A 22,717-nucleotide genomic window follows, 5' to 3' on the forward strand; every position below is an offset into this window, starting at 1 on the left:
TTCAAAGAAAACCTATATAGAAGAAGAAAAATAAGATAAAAATAGTTCTCATAGTAACGAGATGTAAACAAAACGCCTTTCGGGATAATTTATGCTTTTGAAAAGTCCAGAGGTATATCGAACAATCATGAAGATGTCACAGAGCTCAACCAACGTGATTGTTTGGGAGTGGATGAATGAATTTGGACGGTGGAGACCGTATGAACCTAACGTTACACAATACATAGAAAATGCCTATCAAAATAATTCCAATCAAGTAAACCTGAGTGCAGCCGACAGCTCCTTATCTTCATACGCCATCGATTTTGTCACCACTTGCCAGATACGACTTGGAACAGGTGTATAACCGTTTATTTTTTTTCCAGATACACAATAGCATGGGTTCAAAGCGGGACCTGTCAGAGTTAAATTAAACATGAATAAATACATACTTTGCCTTTGACACTATTCTTGCCCTGGTATCTAGAATAAAGAGAAATGAAACAGGAAAATTTTATGTTTCAGAAACCAAAACTGAAAAGCCTGACCATAGAGCCGTTTGAGAGGTTTCGATGTTCGGGCTACATGTCGTTTCAGCCATACATCACTGCGGCAATGTTTACTTTGGTCATTTAGGTTACATTATGGTTTTATTCCTAATGTCTGTGCATATATACTTTTCAATGTTTTTATTAACATATGATACAAATGTAGGTATGGGATTTTGTTAGTCGGTTTGTCTGATATCAGAGGAAAAATGGTTGGACATGTAACCTGGTAACAGCCATATTAAGCTTGTTTGACGGGACAAGTTCAATCATTCTGTAGAAAATAAATTAAATCCATCTTTGATTATATCAAAGAAATAATCAATTATTAATTCTAATATTATAACCTATTATCGTCAACCAGTATAATCACAATATACATGTATCCACCTTTAGCGCAAACGCAGTACTTCATAAAAACGACTGTTCTGCATTAGGACCAACTTATGCATACTGCCAGATATTCTCAATTATACCTAGGCCATGGTTTCAGATACAATATATTTATCTCTTTTTTTCTACAGCAAAATGAACAAATCCATTTCAATTCATTTTTCATGACCCAGTAGAATTTCATAAAATGAAAATTCCACGAACATGACCAAAGGATGCTATTGTCTTGGCATGGCAATGAAACAAGGTGACGTCACAAGTATGTTTCTGAAAACAAAAAATATTTTTGGGACAAGTTACATCATTGTACATTGTATAATTCCATTTTGACAAATAAGTTTTTGGTACATGTTGGACAAGTTGAAAAAAAGTTATTGTAGATCAAGAGGCCTGACAATGTTATAAAAGATATATATATAACATTTGTATAAATGAAAGTATATACATTGTACATGTATATCAAAGTGTCTATAAATATGAAATAAAACCTATGGCTGAAACCTCTTTTATTACGTGGCCAAAGGGGTACCCAGACAAAACTCCAAGGCCTAATCAACCAAGGACAATCCAACTCGCCAAAACTTCTTTACCCCCTTAGAGCATAAAAACAGCCCAGGCTTAAAGGGAAACTTCGCCAAAAAATCAAAAATTGATATTATGTTTATTCTGTATAAAAATGCTCAAATTCATAGATATTAAAGTTTTATTCTGCTAGATAAGAGATCACCATCGATTTTAAATTTAGAGTATCAATTCTCTGCTGTCACCCATTATGTCACCTTCTCCGATTTGCAGTCACGATATGTCTAAGGACCAAAACTACAGTAACCCGATGTAGTTGTAATTGAGTGTCGATATCTTGTCAATTGTACGGTTGTTTTATCCGACTAGTTAACTAGTTAACTTACTTGATACGGAAAATTTTCTTCTTTTCTTTTTAAATAACCATGATCTGTTATTTTTAGACTGATAATATAGGAATTTAATAGTGAAAAAGTCAAAATTTCAAATCATAAATAAGTCTTCCGTGAAACTTGAATTGTTTTCGGAAATCTAATTAGTTCATAATTCTTTTATGTAATAAACTTTATTCAAATAAATTAGGATCTTCGCTCCACTGATCACCCGCATGGCTAAAGGTATTACTCCCAAAGATATTGTAGGGGGTGTGAGATGACACGTCCAGGTATTCAAGCGATTTCCTGTCGAGTTTGCAAATTCATGCATTGTTTCACTTCTTAGTGTATTGATAAGTGTACACGCCCGATAACTTATAACTTTCCATTTTGAACTATTAGGTGTATAATATGGGCAGGAATTCGCTAGTGAAATTTTAGGGTCAATAGTGTTTATCCAATTAAAAAATAAAGAAATCATGCAAATATGGAGAATAAACATTGTTTAAATATCAAAGTGGGTTAGTCTTTATTGCCACATGCAAAAAAAATGGATCCAATTAAAAAAAATCAACAAAAAATCAGCACTTGTTGTGTGCTGGCAGTTGAAAACTGTAGACAAAAAGTGTGACATTTCTGCAGTGGCAAAACCCCTAGTCATATTTAGAATATGCCTGAAGAATTGTTCTACTATAATAGTTGAAAATCAACTGCAAAATGATCGGTCTATCATTTAGAAACCCCATTTTGTACAGAATCCGATTATTGCTGCAAATAAAATACGTTTGAAAATGGACAAGTGCATGTAACTTTTCCCGTCAACAAATGTTACATGCACCTTTTCATTAGCTGATTAGCTTTGGAAACAAGTTATTGGTCCAGCATGGCAAATTTTGAAAGGTGTCAACAATGGTTACAATTTGGATTTCATGATTTTTATCAATCAACTGAAGTTTGAAAAATATAGAAGGTAAGAAAATTTATTTCATTTTCGTGTCAATACTGCCCAATAATACTCATCTTTTTATAACAGTTGTATACTTTTTATAGTAAGCATTACCATAATTATTTTTTTCACATTTCAACCCACTGACAATTACATTAAAATGTGGCTTTGTCATCTTTCACACTTGGCATCTACCAGTGAGCAAGCAGATGATAAGAGAGTGGGACCAGGTTAATTTGACCTCACAATGAAGTGTTACATGCACTTTTTGTGTAAATTAGGTTCTTTGATAATGATGTGTGACTTGCTTTGCAATTTTGTCAAAAAATATAAGTTTATCTTGTATTTAAACAGGTTTGACCCTTACGATATTCATTTTATTGCTGGAGAGATTTCTGTACATAACATTGACACGAAAATATTTACCAAGGAAAGGTGTCTATGATACATGCAAAAGCTTTTTTTTGTACGGTTTGCCTTATCAATCTAATTTTTTACATGAAATACCACAGATTAATTGCCAATTTGATTAACTAGTACTTGTATTCATTCTCAGCATTATAAAGATAACTGGCCACTTAATTTGAAAACATAAAATGTAACATTGACACCAGAATAAAAACAATATTACTTTATTACACTTAAAGCATAATTGGCCAGTGCATAATATTAAATCAAATGTAAATTTATGCTGTATTCTTAACAGAGAAGTTGTTGATCTTTCTTAATTTCTAGACTTTACAATATTTACTTTTAATTCTTATCGTTTAAAGACATGTAACATTGACACATCTTCTGCGTCCAGGTTACATGCTACAACCTAATAAATGTGCATACAATTATTCAATCAATAAAATCTTGTTGAAATTTAAATTTGCTTCATTAAAATGATATTAAAGAAATAAATGAGTTTTAATTATTTGTGTTTATTTTTTTCCTGATTGACTAGCAATTTTTCCTCATCATTTGTTGGTGTTCCTGTCAATGTTACATACATAACCCTGTCCCAGAATTATAATGTTTTAAAAGCATTGATTTCCAAACCTCTGTTATGAGCTTTAAAATGAGGATATCTGAGTTTATAAATGACTAACATCTGAAATATTGTCATCACACAATTTCTTTGATGCTCCTATGATAACTTTATGAGTAACATGGACTACAATTTTTGCATCAGGTCTTTTTTGTGTTATATGAGAAGATTTTACTGTGTTGAAATCAACAGTTAATCTAATTTTTAATATTCAAAGTTAATATTATGATACTTATTTTAAAAAATAATGTATAAAGGAAACCCAAATTAAACTTTTTTTTCATTAAGAAATTGTGTATGTAACATTGACAGAGTCTATTATTTAGACTTTTACATGTTCAGGCCAGTGTTACATGCGTAAACAAAACTTACTGCCATATGGAGCTATTATCTTATTTTTATTTTACAAAATTAAAGCGTTTTCATGTTTTCCTGTTTAATTTGTCTTTTAACACTAGTTAGTAACATTGACAACAATATTTTGTGTCAAGATTTTTTTATGTTACATGCAAATGTATTACTTCCTTAAAGTCAGACATTTATATAACATTTTATAACCTAAATGATTAATTAGATATTACTGGGCAGCAATTATATTATTTCTCCAAAGTTGACTATTAAGCACACCACTTTCATCTTCTGGTCTTCATGTATGTAACATTGACATACAACCTTTTACTTTCTGTCAATGTTACACGCATGAACAGAACTGATAACATTTACTAACTCCTTTGCTCTATAAAGAGTTTATTGATAATTTAACTTGTTTTACCACCATCAAACTTCATCTTTATTTCTAAATATAGATATTCTTTTTAGAAGTGTATTTTCTTCATTGACAACAAAATTGGTGTCAGTCTTGAAAATTTACATGCAATTTTTAATAAAAAAAAAATCTACAGGCAATATAAACCTAAGAAAGAAAAAGATGACCAGCAATAAATGTGATGAAGAAAACTCTCAGGAAGATGCTGCAAAAAGATACTGTCCCTGTCAACCAGTCAGATGGTGATGTCCCTGGCAGCCAGACAGATGGTGATGTCCCTGTCAGCCTGGAAGATGGTGATGTACATATCAGTCAATCAGTTAGTTGGTGATGTTCCTGTCAGTCAGTCTTTGATGTTCTTGTAAGCCAGTCAGAGGGTAATGTCCCTGTCAGCCAACAGATGGTGATGTCCTAGTCAGCCTGGCAGATGGTGATGTTCATATTAGTCAGTCAGTTGGTGATGTTCCTGTCAGTCAGTCATATGGTGATGTTCCTGTCAGCCAGTCAGATGGTGATGTCCCTGTCAGCCAGTCAGATGGTGATGTCCCTGTCAGCCAGTCAGATGGTGATATTTCTTTCAGCCTGTCAGATGGTGATAACCCTATCAGCCTGGCAGATTATGATGACTGTGTTAGCCAGTCTGATAAGGTCCCTATTAGTGAGTCAGGTGGTGACAGTCCTTTCAGACAGTCAGATAGTAGTGTTTGTCTGTGTCAGAAAACCAGATGATGGTGACTGTGTATGCAGACATACTAGTGATCTCCAATTTGACCATTCTACAGCAGTGTAGAAGATAGTTATTTCAAAATCTTGTTTATTTATCCCTTTTCAATCACCAGTCAACACATGTATCATGTGTATTTACTGATGCTCATTATAGAAATCATGAGGAATTCAATTTGTAACATTTTTTTTTAATTGTTATGCCAATAATTGACATTCCAGAATATCTTTTGCATTATAAGAGGTTCAGGCTCCTTCTGATTTCAAAATATAAATAATAAACTCATCATGGATACCAGAATTGAAATTTTGTAGGCCAGAAACGCTTTTCGTTTACAAAAGACTCTTCAGTGACGCTAATGAAACAAAAAAGTAAAAGAAGGCCAAATAAAGATGAAAAAAGGGCTATGGTCTAGTGGGTGTTGGTTTTCTCTTCTGAAATGTTTTACACTGGTCATTATGGGGCCCTTTAAATTGTGGCTTCCTGTAGTGTAGGTAACAAGTTTTCAAGATGAAATGGCATTGAAAAATCGAAACATGATATTTGAGAGTTTCTATATTATTGTAAATTTTATAATCTATGCATGGATTTTGGTTCTGATTGAGGGTAGATTAATTGTTGTTTTGTTTTTTTTCTTTTTTCAGATAGATAGTTGAAGATGTTGGAGACAGAAAACAAGAAACAAGAAACTTGTTTTGAATGTTTGAAATAAAATTTATTGTTTAAACCTTAAAAAGTTATCATAAATGTAAGATTAACCAGCAGAAATAAAACGAGATATGGGGTAATATGTCTATCAGACAACAACCTCAAAGATGAAACCCAAATTGTTCTTTATAGAAGTTATGTAAACGATTGAAAATAAGATTCTCAATAAATGCAGCTGTATCAACCTCTCGCAGATTTGTCCATATTTTGTCTTGGTTTTTCATACTATTAGTTTTAAGTGTAACTGTGTCACATGAATGAGGGATACATGTAATCATTTTGAACCCTTACTTTGTCAGTATTAGTTATTGAGTGAGAAACTTGTGGATGCTGATGGTTGTGTGGTTGTCTTCTGATCAATCTCATCCCTGTGCATAAAAAAACGGGTTGCTTACTTACTGACATAAAAATGTTTCATGTTGTGGAAATTTTGGATGACTCCTTCATCAATTGATCTATCTTTTATCTTAATTTTATTTTTCTGGTTATTTTGACATTTGAATATCTTTTAATTTAGCCTTCCATAGTGTACCACCATGAACAAGCATAACTACTGCTATAGTTAAAAAATATGTCTGCTGTCTGAAATTTAGGTGAATGGTTTTGGTATTAACCACTATTTAAATAATATCATATATGAGAAATGTGGCAGTATAATTGTATAATTTACATTCAGTAGGTTGTTTGGAGGCTTTTTATATCTTTTAAGGTCAATTCTGGCATGGTTCATTATTCATATTTTTTGTGTCCACGTTACATGCAACATTTAAGTCAATATTTTATGACAGAAATGAGAAAATTGCAAAAATATTAATACAATTTTTTAATGTGAGGGTAACACAATGAAAAAGAGCCTTTACATGTTCAGAAAGAAAATGATTCTTACTGTATTTATCTCTTAAACATTGCATGTAACATTGACAGAAAAGTAGAGGAAACTTGTTTTCACAAAATTTCTGAAAGAAATGAAAATACAAATTTTAGAGTTTTGATGATAGACATGTTTTGTGATCAATATATATGATATTGAATGTTGAATAAGTTAAGGAATCATTAATCTCAATTTGGAAAAAGTGTCCATGTTACATGCTCCAAATTCATTATTTGCTTTGGTTCCAAACTGATGCAAGTTTAAAAATGATTTTTTTGGTTACAAATAGAAGGACACCATTTGTAGCAATAATTTGTAAAAAATTTAGAAGCTTATAATGATTTTTATTTTTTTCTTACAATGTCACACTAAAGTAGCATTAGTGAATTCCTGCCCATATACATCTCTATCTTGCGTGTCCGAAAGTGATATTACTAAACTCATACGCTTGTTTATGAATAACATTTCTGGTGAAAAGAAAATTATTTATAAAAATATAAATAATACCAAAAAAAAACCAAACAGATTTGATGAAATAAAAATCTATATACATATTTTTTCCAAGGGTAAATTTGGTAAAATGTAATATATACCCGTTGTCAATGGTGAAGGCCAGAAATATTGATTTAAAAAAATGTACGCACTTGTCGACCATTCGTATATACGCCTGGATTATAAGTTACGGACCTCTAGAGCAAATTAAAACATATACATGTATACATAGAACATAAGAAAGAAACATACATTTTGCGTAAATTGGGGTAAAAGTTTTGTAAAATGACAAGTCCACGTATGCCAACAGTATGTAATCATCAAATGACGATCTAGACTATAAAATTGAGAAAGGAAATGGTGAATATGTCAAAGCGACAACCACCCGACCATAGAGCAAACAACAGCCGAAGGCAACCAATGGGTCTTCAATGTAGCGAGAATTCCCGCACCCGTAGGTGTCCTTCAGCTGGCCCCTAAAATATGCATAATAGTACAGTGATAATGGACGTCATACTAAACTCCGAATTATAGTATACCAAAAGAAGAAGAAGAGGAGATTTAAATACAGGTCGATATATAACTTTATTTGGCTCATCGAAGTTATGGACATTTATATATCAATTAGATTGTTCTCGAAAAAAGGAAGAAATTCGCCATCATCACAATTGTTCCGACATGCATGTAATATATACGCAACTGGAAGTACACTAATACCGAGGGATGTGAATATTTTCCAGGAAAACTATAGAGTATCAAAGTTTCAAATCAATTTCGGGATTTATTTTCTCTCTTGATATTCAATGACAGCAATTTAAAGAATAAACTGCTTGTCCGTTTTAGTGGTATTCTTGCCAGTTGAAACAGACTTATAATTACATTAAAAAATAGGGAGAGATGACATTTAATTCGTTCATTTTTTTTTAATACATCGTTGGTCAAATAGCTAAAGTATTATATATAGTTACGGTGTGAGACAAAGAGTATTTTAAGAAGGACATTCCCGATTATGTATAAATTTTGTTGATGTTTTTCACACTTGAAAAGCATATCTGTTCGTAATTTGTTGATTCCATTCCAATTAGATCCTTTAATTTCCTGTCAATCTTTTAAAACATCTTTTTTCAAATATCTGAAGTATTCATGTGTTGTGAGATTTAAAATATTTTGATGAGCAGTTTAATTCCTAAATAGGTAATTAAAGATCACTTTGGATGGACTAAATTATATAATTGCAATTGTTAATGATCTGTTTGAAATATTTAAGGCTGCCGTTCCTAATTTGAAATAGTACAATTTTTAGTTCATAAACTCGTGTTTAGAAGGCTATTTTTATTTATAAATTCTTCAATTAAAATAATTCAGTATTTTATCGTTACTAAAGTAATCAAAAGTCATAATTCATTAAAAGTGATCTTATGCAAAATTGAAAATATACAGCTATCCAGTTATTGTGCGATCTTATTATTCCCGTTAATTAATTTTAATTAATTTTTTTTACATTCATGTGTCTGAAACTTTGTCTGACTCCCATTTACAATTGATACGAAATGTTGTTCACACCTGAAATGCCAGTGAACCGTGACGCCTAGAATTCACTGAATGAGGATCAAAAGATAAGAATTACATAATGCTAATCTTTTAATTACCTTGAGTTAAACTACGCATTCCACATTCTTTAGGTGTCACAAAACAATACACATTTTATTGTTTCCACCGTACAAGCAAGTGAAAATGATTGCTGGAATGAAGCAAAAAGGTCAGAATACAAACATGTATTTTTAATACACTATCGATCATGTCAGTTTCGTATGTTTGTTAAAAAGTATTTTTAGAAACAAAATCATAAAAATGTTCTATTGTATGATTTACTTTTTTTTATTAAAATTCGTTTTAAAAAATCCACACGATCTTATTTTAAAAGTTGCATGGCTATCACTTATTTTTCGTTGGTTAATAGCTACACCAAAAGTCGTCGATGCGCTTTAAATCGAGTTATTAGATGGTTAACGAACAAGACTTAAATGAGATATTTTCACTCCCGGCATGCATCAAAGACTTAAACTACGTCACATAAGTCAGGAAGTTTCAAAAAATAAAATTAATAATTCCCAATTTTCTTCTTTATTAGATTTCATATCAAAATAAAACTTGGTGAATATGTTTTTTATGGTATTATGAACATAATAAGATGAAAAGTGAAAAATCGCGAATTATCCCTTTAAGGCCACCAATAAATCTTCAAAAGAGATGGAAAAAAACAGCACCATGAGGCAGGCTCAAGCTTTCCCTAACAAATGTTACATTACTTAAAAACTGTTCACTTACTTATACATGTTATATGCATTTTCCATTTTCTGAAGGTCTATTATCATGATTATTTGAAGATCTTGTAAACATTGGTAAATGATAAAATCTACCATTTTAATTCAATTTATAATTTGTCGTATTGACATTTAAGACAACTGCTCTTGGAATACATTGTACATACATGTTTCAGTATAATGGATCCCTTTAACTTGACAGAAATGAGATAATTACTACATGTATTGCAAAACACAGATTATGTAAAAGACAAACTTGAGTGCACATACTTCAACTTACATCATGTATATACATGATATATGTATTATAACCTGATAATCATTTAAAACATCACACCACAATTAAAAATAGGAACTGCCATGTGGAGATATACTCTATTGGGTAGTTGCAATCCTATTTTGGGGTCAATTTTCAGAATTCATTGCAATCCAGGTGTGAATTATACTGCAAATTTCTACATTTCATCAATGCTTTCATTTACACATTGGCATTTTGAAAATAAAACTAGATGAAAACCTTAGCAGTATGTCATTAGCATGCCATTCATGCCAAGATCTAGAACAAACATTAAATTACAAATCAAATAACACATGATGGTTGTTGTTTGTCTATGTCGAAAATGTTTGTGTGTGTATTTTCTTGGAGGAGTCTGTAGTTTGTCATATTGTACAACATTTGTATGTAATAATTCCTGTCATAAATCTATCTAATAACTATCTATAATACTAAAATAATGAGGTCCAATTTATCAGCCGTCTTGGGGTAAAAACAACAAATCAAAGAATTCAACTTTATATCATGTATATAAAGCTAATATAGGTATGATAGGACAATGGTGTTGATTAAAAATTACACCACTCAAGACCCTTTTGTTTTCCACATAAGTTATATTGCCAATAATTAACAAGTTCCGGGTCGAGTCCGATACCGATACCAATAGTATATTCACATGTTACAATGTACCTATTACCTTATCTGTACGTTCCGCATCTGACAGATGCACCACCAAATGGTGTATTTAGGATTTTTCCATATACACAGGTCGTATACATGGGGTTGACACTACTAAATTCAATCATTGTCACATTGTTCCCTTTTTTAATCAGAATGACTTTCTAAGGTGACAATATGAAGACTAAAAATCTGGACTTAAAATGAGGCGTATAGGTACAGTTTTCTTTTTCATAGCCGACAGAAGTAAAACAGCGAATTAAAGGATCCAACTTTATTTAAAACTAATATAGGACAATGCTGTAGATTAAAAAATACTTCATTCCAGGCCCTGTTGTTTTTCAAATAACTAATATTACCAATAATTGATAAGTTCCAGTGCATTTTAATGACTTAATCAGATGACAATACCAATACTAAATAAGGCTTACGCATATATACTTTAATTCAGTTACGGACCCGCCATATCAAGGGTGTGTTCTAGTTGTGTATATATATTCTTATGCTTCTTGTATTTTTTTCAGGAACAGCTAGGCCCATTAGAAGGAGCACATACCCTCCATCAAGCCTACCAGGAAAAGGCATTGTTTGGCAGTGGGAGGGGGATGTTAGGGGTCAGTGGCACATATATGACATGGAGGTTGGGTGTTTGATAGAAGATTACTATTCACAGACTCCCAGATCTAATATATTTGATCTGTCAAAATCAGCTTTAAAACTTCCGTATCATATAGATTTTAGCAAAATGATTCAAATTAGAATTGAAACTGGACGTGTAAGAAAAGTTCGCAGAGCAACCACAAAGCTAGCTTATCCGTCAGGAAACGGAACGAACTCACCACCTCAACATTCCTCAGTTTCCATGGTTTCCACTGCCAGTACAAGCAGTAATGGTACTTCAAATTCCTCTTCTAAAAGTCCAACGAAAAGTTCTGGGACAAGTCCAAGTCCTACCAAAAAATTTAAATCTGGACACACAAACTCTCAGACTGCCACAGCACCAAATCCTATTGGTGCCGTCACATCTAATAACGTATCTAATTTTAATCCTAGTGCAGTATATACCACAGCTAGTCAAAGTTTCAATCATGTGACTCCTAATTATGGAAACACTCCATCTAGTCAGAATTCTAATCAAGTGAATTTAGCATATGGTAGGCGACTTACGAGGAGTTTTGTCAATGCTAATTCAATGCCTCAAAGCATGGCCAATCAAATGCCTCAAAACATGACCAATCAAAATGTTAGTCATATGGGTCAAGGAAATAGCAACATAGGACAAAATAACAATACATTTCCAAACTTTACACCTAATATGACAATGAACCCATCAAGTCAGTATCAAAATATGCCTCAAATGGGCATGTCTGGAAATATGAACAATAACATTGGTAACATGCAACCATCAAATTTTCCAATGGGACCATCAAATGCAGTGGGTCAGGCATTTTATGGAGGACAAGCTATGTCAGCACAGTATGGAATGTTCCCAGTGCATCATGGGTTACCTGGTGGAAGCATTGTAAATATGGCTCGTAGGTTAGTATATATGTATGTTGGTTTATTGTGTGTTCTTTTTTCCCTACCATTCCTACCACTTGATAGCCCCTATCAATGATCACTACATGTATCTGTGAATCTAGTGTACTTAAAACCTTAAACTATACAGTGATTGCCTGTTACTATGGCATCAGATTATTTTCTTGTAACGTTTTACTGGAAGGCCTCAGATGTTCAATACATATGGACTGTCAGATGTATTTTAAACAATGTTTGATTTAATATTATTATGTGACCTTGATATTTGACTTTGAAATTGAAAATCTTGAATGTTTAAATGAAGATGCTTCTACAAGATTTTAATTTCCATAATGTATGGCTAATTCTTTTATTTCAGTTAACAGGGTTAAGAACATATTTGATAAAGCTTGTTATTAATATAAAAAGATAAGACATGTAAATATGTTTCTCAATAACATAATTTACATAAATTACACTAAAGACAAAATAAGCATCACAATGTTACAATGACAGGAGAGATAATAGTCACATCTTTCAATTCTTTACATTGAGCAAGAAATAGATTGATATCATATGCAAGTGAAAAACAGGAAATCTTCCTCTGAAGATCAAAGTTACACATCCTTCAGCAAGGTGACACTTAGAATTTGAATATATTAATTAGCAATGAAAAGTACTAGTATATTAAGTTAACATTATTAACATGTATATCTCTTTATTCTCTTTATAGTGGCCATCCTGCAGCATCTAGTGGCATGACTTATCCATCAGGTAAGGGAAGAAAGTCAAGAAATTTTAATTTGCTAAAAACTGGGAAGTTGATTATCTCTTAAAACCATGAAAGAACATTCAAACCTGTTTATAAATGAGATCTTGGGAGTAAAAATTACAGACTTTATGAAATAGGTGACATGGAATTATATATATGACAAGTGAGATGTTAAGCTTGCTTTAAAACAAAGGTTTAATCCACCATTTTCTACATAAGGAAATGCCTGTACCAAGTCAGGAATATGACAGTTGTTTTCGTTTTGTTTTATTTAGTTTTGGACTTTCCCCTTTGAATTTTCCTTGGCTCTGAGTAATTTTGTTATTTATTTTTGAATTGGGATCAAAATGCACAGAATTTACTTCACTGGGAACAGAAGTATTTGACATGGCAGGTTTTCACCTAATCAAGGTGATCTGAAAAAAAATTTGACTAATTATATCATTTGTATATATCTTTTGTTTTACAGGTTCCAGTACTGCAGTAAGATCTGGTTCTCAACATTTAGACATACCAGAAGAAGCTAAAATACCAAACATTAATTCCAGACAAAGTAAAAAACAAGGTATTTTATGCAAATTGTCATTTAAATCAGTAAATCATAAAATACAAAACAAACGTTATTTCTGCCAATGCAGAGTGAGACACTATATCTGCCATAAACTGTTTTTATTTATGCATTAAAGACAACAACATTTGTAAATTACTGCAACCAAACCTTGAAAAAACTGTATAATTAACTTAACTGGCATTTCATTTTCTTAATTTACCTATCAAAACTGTTTACCGTAGAATCATGATAATCTAAATTACACTTCTTTAATTCAGAAAGTGGTTCAGTTTCAGAGGTTTCAATGTATTATACAATTTTAGGTAAAACATCAGATACAGAAATATTTGAACAGTTTACAGAAGTTATTCAACATCCTCCTGCCGATGAGGTAAATAAACATAATTGTTTTACATTGTCTTATCTGGGCCTTTTATAGCTGACTATGAGGTATGGGCTTTTCTCAATCTTGAAGGCCATACGGTGACCTATAGTTGTTAATGTCTGTGTCATTTTGGTCTTTTGTGGATAGTTGTCTCATTGGCAATCATACCACATTTTCTTTTTTATATAATGGATTTATTGGTCTTCTCATTGTATATGGTGGTAATTTTTTAAATATATCATCATCATTTTTTGCTCACCTGTCATGTTCTTGACAAACTGAGCCGGCAATTTTCATTTCATCTAAAACTCATGAGTGATATAAATGTGTTAATTTCACTTTTGATGTCTAATTAATATAAAACATAAACACATCACTTGACTTGATGCACTAGTCTAGTCTAAATTATGAAATCAGGTACTTCAGAAAACTCACTGCAGGATTAAGGCCTTACCTGTTGTTAGTGTAGCGATAAGTGAACAGAACAGAGGTCCAGTTTAATTATAATGATAACAACTGTGTGTCACTGATTCAGCAATAATTGTTACTTTCAAATACTGTGGATTCATAATCATTTGAGGATTTCATGGATAAAGGTAATGAATTTGAATGTTCAAAAAATTAAAAATTTTCTATTGGGTTTATGGTGATTTTGGCAAAACCACAAAAACTTATATTCAATTTAGTATGCAAGATTTCCTCATTTCACCAATAATTAGCATGTAGGAAAATAAATGAATCCACAAAGGCAGTTAAACAAGAACAAAAATTCTCAGTCACAAGTTCTATGACAGATGGCTATGTATAATTTTAAAATGAAACTGGATTTTTGTCTGTTATTGACTGTAGGTTAACAGAGATTTTTTTAACCATGCATGCATTGACATTATGATACAGAAATCTCTTTTCCTAATCTTGTGTTTGTCACAGAATTTTGACTCTAACATTGTACATCACAACCCAGAATTTGTGTCAAAAAGTGTTTCCTAGAGTCAGCTTAATCCAGGGCTTTCATTCATAATATTATATGATAAAGGGCCTTTTCATTGTTTTTGTTAACCAAGGGTTTATATTGCAAGACTACACGATTTTTTTATTAAACAGAGGCAAAGAAAAACAATGAGTTATGTTTGTGTTCCTTTGGCTATAAAAGTTTAAGGTGGTACCAAACATCTTGACTTAAATAAATTTGATTTATATAATTTTCAAATTTTTTTAACAAAAATAATTAACTTTAAATTGACCCTTTGACAAAAATATAAGAATTTCAAAAATCTTAAACCGCATACTTAATCGGAAAAATATAATTGGATATAAAGCAGTTTGACAAACCCTTATTTTGATCATTTATTGAGAAGCTTTATATACCTTTACAATAAGACTTGATTAGAACATTTTGCTGATATATTTATATTTTCAGAGTTATCTCCCTGTAGTGTTATGTACCACCTTAGTATTGTAAAACCAAGAAAAAGTTAGGATAGTTTATATTTAAATCATTTATTGTGCTTTCTAAGGCTTTATTTTATTAGCATTGTGATCATATAAAGCTTGTTGATGTGATCTTAAGCAAAGCCTTTATTAAGGATAAATATTATCACAACTATGATACATTTTCTGTTTTAGGACTGTTGTATATGTTGTGAAAAATTGAGTCATGCCTCAGGATACGGAGAGGGTCAGATGGAAAATCATGTTGTTTATCAACTCAATAAATGTAGTCATATGTTCCATAAGTTGTGTTTGATAGCTATGTATGACAGTGGGTCTAAGGTAACATATTACATTTTTTGTTATATCTGCCTCTAAGCATAATGGAAAAAAAAATCCCTCCAAAAACCCAAAAAAACAAAAAAACACTAAAATAATTGATAAAAACATATAAATTTCAGAAGTATTGAAACCAAATATTTTATTTTTTATGAAAGTTCAATCTTTATATGCATTTTTGCTATCTGCTGAGAACCTGCCACTTTCGTGTTAAAAAAACCCACCAAAATGAACAGTCATACAAATAAAATTGAGAATGGAAATGGGGAATGTGCCAAAGAGACAACAACCCGACCATAGAAAAAAACAACAGCAGAAGGTCACCAACAGGTCTACAATGTAGTGAGAAATTTACACACCCGGAGGCGTCCTTCAACTGGCCCCTAAACAAATATATACTAGTTCAGTGATGATAAACGCCATACTAATTTCCAAATTGTACACAAGAAACTAAAATTAAAATAATACAAGACTAACAAAGGCCAGAGGCTCTTGACTTGGGACAGGCGCAAAAATGCGGCGGGGTTAAACATGTTTGTGAGATTGTGAAATGCAACTTTGTCTTCAATGATTTTAATTCTAACAATTAATTTCTGTCTAAAAACAAAAGTCTTACTAGTTCTACTATTTAAAAAAAGAAGTGGTAAGTCATGCTAAAGATTCCAGCAGTTTTACAAAGAAAGCAGTATATGCATAATACTTAGAATTCTTCTTTCTTTTTGAAATTATTAAAAAATTTGATATTGCTATCATTTAATAAATAACATATAATGATTTAGAAGGAATAACTTTACCTTTTTTTATTTTGTAGAATGGTAGTATGCAGTGCCCAGCATGCAAGACAATATATGGAGAAAAACATGGAAATTGTCCCAAGGGTGTGATGGAGTACTGTATAATGTCCCAGGCATTACAGGGGTTCCCAGACAGTCATACAATCAGAATATTGTACCATATATCCCCTGGGGTACAGACACAGGAACACCCACATCCAGGAAAGAGATTTACATGTAGGGGATTCCCCAGAGTGTGTTTCTTACCTGATAATGATGAAGGAAGAAAGGTACAGTTAAAATTAGAATCGGATAGTGAAGTTCTCTCCCTTGTCATCTTGATGACCACAGACCACAATTAATTTCTCGATAAGTTATTTAAAATGTTTTGTGTCATTGTAATGATTGAACCTAGTCTTTATGTCAAATCTCTTGTGTGTTATGTACAAAATTATATTCAACATTCAGAAAGAGTGCACTCTAAGGTCTTACAAATTCAGCCAATACATAGGGAAGTTCTCTCCCTTGTCATCTGGAAACTTTGAAAAGTCAGACATTCTGTATAGGAATTATCAGGAATGTCTTGTTTAAGCTGGCATTCTTTTCCTACAGCTAGGAAGTCATATTTTTTCTGTGAAATTCTGTAGCCCCTCTTATCATTGAAAAAGAACTGAAAGATTATTGCATATCTCATTGTATATTTTTTTCTGTGAAATTCACTAGCCATTCTCTTGTAGTTTAAAAAGGACTAAAAGATTATGTCAGGTGAAAGCTGATCTATAAATATGTCCCAAACCAAACAATTAAAGAATTATTTTATTTTCAAGTGATAGCTGAATTGAAATTCAAATGACTATAATCTATATAATGAAATACCAGATCATAGCTTTTCAAAGCCATTATCTCAAACATTGCAATTTCTAATGGTTCAGCATTTAAAAAACTTGTGTTATTTCCATTTTGCAATTCTTTATTTCAGATTTACTTTTCGGGACTGGGGTGTTATCTGAAAATGTTGTCAAAAAATTGTCAGAATGTTTTTATTTTTGCCAGTTTTAAAATATTTGTGCCAAGTGAAATCAAGGTTATTTGTCTTTGAGTCCTGATGAAGGTATATTCATAAAAATGATTAAGATGCATGAAAATAAAAAAGTTTCATATTTGAACAGCAGATACAAGTTTCATGAGTTTATGCAAATCTCTGTGATCTCATTAAAAAAAGATGACGCAGACTCCAATTATTTCTTCATTTTAGATATTAAAGCTACTGATAGTTGCATGGAAGAGGAGATTAACATTCACAATTGGACATTCTACAACCACAGGAGAGACGGATACAGTCACATGGAATGAAATACATCACAAAACAGAATTTGGATCAAATATTTCTGGTCATGGTTTCCCAGATGACAAGTACTTTGATAATGTACTTCAGGAACTATCTGTACAAGGCGTAACAGAAAAGGATATATGATTTGATTGTACATATTCATGCAATGTATTCGTGGAATGTGATTACATGAAAATAAAATAATTTAGTTTTTTATGTAAGTTATACACTTAAAGAGATCAGATCTTAGAGAACATGATATCAAATCTCATTGTCAACATAATTTAAAATTATAGTATTAGTTTTATGTTTAGTACCTTGACAATAAATTTTATCGCACCGCAGGTAAATTATCACGTTGTGATTGGTTTAACGCCGTCACATGGTGACCCCCTATCAGACCGTAGGGGGTTAGTAAATTTCATAGGGGGTTCATGACGCGTTAATGGTGACGTCATCTATTAATATTGTTGTGTTTCATTGTTTATTTTTCAACAAAACGCAGCAGAAAAAGTCTAGCGTGCGATAAATTCGTTATACGGTTAACTACTGACCCCCTACGGATCCATAGAGGGTGAATAAAATCCATAGGGGACTCGGCCTCCGGCCTCACCCCCTATGGATTTTACTAACCCTCTATGGATCCGTAGGGGGTCAGTAGCGAACCATATAACTTATAATGTTTCATCATGTATAATAACTCATTTGATCATATGCTACTGTTGTGGTCATTAGGTCATTTGATCATGTGATACACATTTGTTCATGTATTAACCTTTTGATCCTGCATTATCCATTTGGTCATGTTATACCCTCTTGATCCTGTATTACCATTTTGATCATGTGCGACCTATGTATTACCCTTTGATCATGGGTTATCCATTTGAACCTGTGATACCTATTGGATTGTGTGATATCTATTTGAACATTGATAACCAATAGAATTACTCTATTTAATGACTTAAATAAATAAATCATTTAAAAGGAATCTATTTTTTTGAAACTATTAAAACTAGAAGTTATACCAACACAAAATGACAACTTAAACAATAGATTGGCTATATAACATTTTATCTTTTCAAACAACAAATTAATTAACTTTTTCTAAATTTACACAGAGGGTACCCTTATTGACATTTTTATAGCTGGTCTCTTATTTTAAAGGCAGTTATTGAATCTCCATGATAACTGTACAATATCAAAAAAGCATGAAATGTGTTCTTAAAGCACACATGATAAATTTTTGTCTTGTCTGGGTGATGTATGTTGCAGAATGCCAGACTCCAGTATTCTTATATGGCAGCTGTAACAGTGTAAGCTTATTGTTTAAAGGCTTCATGTTTCAGAAACAGCTGGATAATTCATATTTGGTGTACATATACTTTTGGTCTAAAGTTTTTGTTTGACATGTGTCATGATTCAATGGTCACTAAAAACTATACTATTTTTAAGGGCTGTTCCAAAATTGATCATGGTGAGGGGCATTGAAGGTTCTCAAATTTATTGTATTTATTGTGGGTTGTTGCATTTTCCTTACAGATATGTAAAATGAAAAATTTATATATGAGTGGTTGTGGTTTAAAAGAAGTCCCTCATAGCCTCTTTAGTGCATTTAATTTTGGAGCAGCTCTAATAAGGTGTATATGACCTCGTTTTAAACTTCAATATCAAGGATCATTGATAACTTTCAGTTAATGTGATATATGTAAGAAATTGATCTAAATGACTTAAACATGAAATAAGTTAAATCAATCATCATTAGTTAAGCAGGCAAAACATTTTAGCTTTGCATTCTTGTTATGATGAATAAATTATACAACATGTACAATGCAATGGATATCTCATTAATTAAATAGATACCTTTGATATTTTAAATTAGAAACAAGAGGCCAACTAGTGCATTAGATAAACAACAAAACTTAAAGAAGTTCCTACAGACAATGACAACATTCATATAAAGTATAGTGATAACATTTGTTGTCTTTAAATGATCCATGTTATACATTTATTTGCTAGATTTGTTAAAATAAAAGTAATTCATCATTATGTATTATTTAAAGGGAAATTCTTTACAATTTTTTTTATATATAATATGGTCTTAATCATGATTGCACAAGAACAACTTAAGTAACTGTTTAAAATCTTCTTCAAGGGTAGCCGTAGGGAAATTGAGGTTTTCATAAAAAATGTATGTGATTTTTACATGAATGAAATAAAATTAACTATGTGAACCATCCAATTTTCTCTAGTAAGATTTATGCCTGTATTCTTTTACTTTGCTGACTGTTGTTTATATTTGATTTATTTTTTGTTATTGGTAAACATGGATTGTTCTTTCTTTATTTTGCCTGCATGATATATTTACATCCTATCTACTGGATTTCATTTCATTGTATATTTAGATGTATAGCCTCATTTGTTACTTTACTACAACAACAATAAACATTATATCTTATTTTTCTCTTTATTTGTTTTGTTTGTGATACATATGAGACACTGATGAGTCGTAAGCAGAGAAAATGCAAAACTGACATGATAAACTTAAAAACCAGATATCTGATATGTTCTTACAACACCTGGTTAGATGCCACTTTGTTTGTCTTGTTTGTGATAAATGTGGGACACAATGTCCGACGAAATGCAAGACTGGTAAAGCAAATTTATAAACCCGGTATCTTTGAAATGTTTTTACATTCCCTGGTTCGATGACACTGATCCAGGATTTAACTTGAATATGACAGCTTCAGTCATTTATTTGAAAATTTACCCTGAGTAAATGATGAATTATTCCTAAATGTGTTCTACCCTCGGTCATATATGCCATTAGTAAGATCTGGCGTAATTTTTAGGAATTTTTGGCTTTGAGTTCCTTCGATTTTGATTTGATTTGTTTGATTCTAGTGCCATTATGTATCTTGGTTAGACAACATGAACATCAGGGCCCGGTTGTTCAAAAGGCTGGATAAAGTTATCCACTGGATAAGCTTGTCCATTGGATAAATGTTTATCCAGTGGATTGCTATCCAGAGGTTAAATTGTGTTGTTCAAAAACTGGTTAAGGATTGTCCAGCTATCCACTGGACAAAATGCTATCCGGAGGACAACTCCTATAACCAGAGAACTCTTAATGATATTATTCAAGCTCTGTTTTAGAAAGTACATCAAGATTCGCGAAAAGTCAGAAAATGGCATTTTCCATACATGTATGTACCTTTTTCTGTATATTAAACTATGAGCGTACCTACGGCCCACAATGATCATATGCAAGAAATTCATGTATGTTGATGCAGTTCAAATATTTAAGTGTGACAAAGGTACGCTCATAGTCAAACAGTTAAAAAAAATCGTCCTACTCGGATCTACTCGTAGTTTTCATTGAATCATCGAAATTTTAAACGAACTGCAGACCTGGGAGGATTTCCGGTATTCACTGGGATCCGACGACAGACTTATCTTCGTTTTTTGATAAGTTGTTCATACTAAAACAGTTCCTTTTTTTTACTCAATTTCAATATTAAGAACCCGGTGACACAGACGTTAATCATGTCCAAGCATAAACATGTCTTTTGTAGCGTAAAAACTGCAAAACTTTGTTAAGAATGAAATCTCCGGACAATGGTGGTTTCTTAACAGAAACACATTTTGCATCAATATTCTTTACTCAACAGATGGATATTGATGTTAATTTTGTACATCACATGTATTTTTTTTATTAATGACGAGGTCGTCGCCCTGGAATGTACAAACTAGGCGATTCAGCCCCGGATTCATCTTCATTGACGCTTTTAAGAAAGGTGCTTTCTTTCACGTCCGCATTTCTATCAAGTATGGCATGCCAAATTAACATTTATGGCAACGATTATCATTGATGACGTAAATGATTTACAAAACTGTATATTAATGAGGGCCTGGGCAGGGTATTGGGAGCATGGGAGAGAGGGGCAGGAGAAGAGAGAGAGGAGGCGGGAGAAAGGAAAGAAGAGACAGGAGAAAAGCGAAAAGGGGGTAAAAAAGGAGACAAAAATGCCCGGGGGGGAGGGGGGGGGGGGGGTTAACTTCCTATTATTGGGTATACGGGGATGTGCCAAAAATATGGGTAATGTGGCAAATATTTCAGGCATGTTCAGGACGATACAATACAATTTGAAACTGTTGTGTCTAAAAGACGCATTTCTAATGCAGCCACCAAAAAAGGTTACTAATAAAAACATTCCGTCAGTTGTAAAAGTGAAAGATAAATTATAATACATGTTTTTAATACAGTATATTCTCTGTATGATGTAAACGTTTGGGTAGTGTGCATAGTTGCAGACAAACCTTGCAAACTATATTAAATGTAAGTTTAACATTCTGTCATTCGTGAAAAAAAATACAATAGAAAATCTGAGAACATGCATGCATCCTCTATAAGTAAAACACTCGGTACATTATAAAATGTCCACCTTGAAATTGTACACTGTAGAAGGAGGAAGTCGGACTATGTGCTCTGCGTATCTTTATATATTTTCAAAATACCAAATTTAGCAAACTGTCATTTAAAAAAAGTCTTGACTGAATATGCGCACTTTTGGTATAATTTTTTTAATATATTTTTTTGAAGTTGACATAAAGAAAATGTAGCACTTCGAAATAAGTTGTATAAACCCAAAGCTAAATCCTATTACGTGAGGGACGGGTGGTCAAATGGACACGGGTAAAACAGTACGCTCGCGGCATTTTGTCGAGGGACCAAAATATATAATAAGCGTTTAGGAATGTGTTCTATTTAACAAAGCATTTGGTGACAACATTTATTTTTTAATAAGCAGCTCATAGTGGAATATAGTTGGGAAATCTCAACTGTACATCATGTCCAACTGAACAACAAAACACACCCATTCCTGTACACCGGCAAGTGTAAATTAACGTGTACCGAAATGATATCAAAATTCCGATTATTCCTTTATTCTTGGCCGCTGGGTTTTATTTAATGAATCGTGTAATTGTA

General features: G+C 32.2%; 1 protein-coding gene across 3 annotated transcripts; it reads left to right on the top strand.

Moving 5' to 3' along the window:
- Positions 1 to 85: 85 nt before the first annotated feature.
- On the top strand, positions 86 to 20,185 carry LOC139526949 (E3 ubiquitin-protein ligase DTX4-like). Of its 3 annotated transcripts, none has more exons than XR_011665227.1 (9): positions 86 to 338; positions 11,157 to 12,171; positions 12,884 to 12,924; positions 13,392 to 13,487; positions 13,796 to 13,863; positions 15,484 to 15,630; positions 16,439 to 16,690; positions 17,656 to 18,090; positions 18,381 to 20,185. XR_011665227.1 is itself a non-coding variant. In XM_071322131.1 (8 exons), exons 1-8 carry the CDS (start codon positions 92 to 94, stop codon positions 17,872 to 17,874), a joined length of 2,085 nt encoding a protein of 694 aa, XP_071178232.1. In that variant the 5' UTR covers positions 86 to 91; the 3' UTR covers positions 17,875 to 20,185. The 3 variants fall into 3 exon arrangements, 1 of the variants encoding a protein (XP_071178232.1); XR_011665228.1 differs by having other exon boundaries at positions 18,392 to 20,185; XM_071322131.1 differs by having other exon boundaries at positions 17,656 to 20,185.
- The last annotated feature ends 2,532 nt before the right edge of the window (positions 20,186 to 22,717 follow it).

The sequence above is a fragment of the Mytilus edulis genome, chromosome 6 (genome assembly GCF_963676685.1).
Source record: "Mytilus edulis chromosome 6, xbMytEdul2.2, whole genome shotgun sequence".
Classification (NCBI taxonomy): domain Eukaryota; kingdom Metazoa; phylum Mollusca; class Bivalvia; order Mytilida; family Mytilidae; genus Mytilus; species Mytilus edulis.

What these genes read in the sequence shown, in the direction of transcription:
- LOC139526949 (XM_071322131.1), top strand. Translation starts at nt 92, where the DNA reads ATGCTTTTGAAAAGTCCAGAGGTATATCGAACAATCATGAAGATGTCA. An exon ending in CCAGATACGACTTGGAACAG is followed by an intron (nt 339 to 11,156) that starts GTGTATAACCGT and finishes TATTTTTTTCAG; the next exon opens with GAACAGCTAGGCCCATTAGA. An exon ending in TGTATGACAGTGGGTCTAAG is followed by an intron (nt 15,631 to 16,438) that starts GTAACATATTAC and finishes TTTATTTTGTAG; the next exon opens with AATGGTAGTATGCAGTGCCC.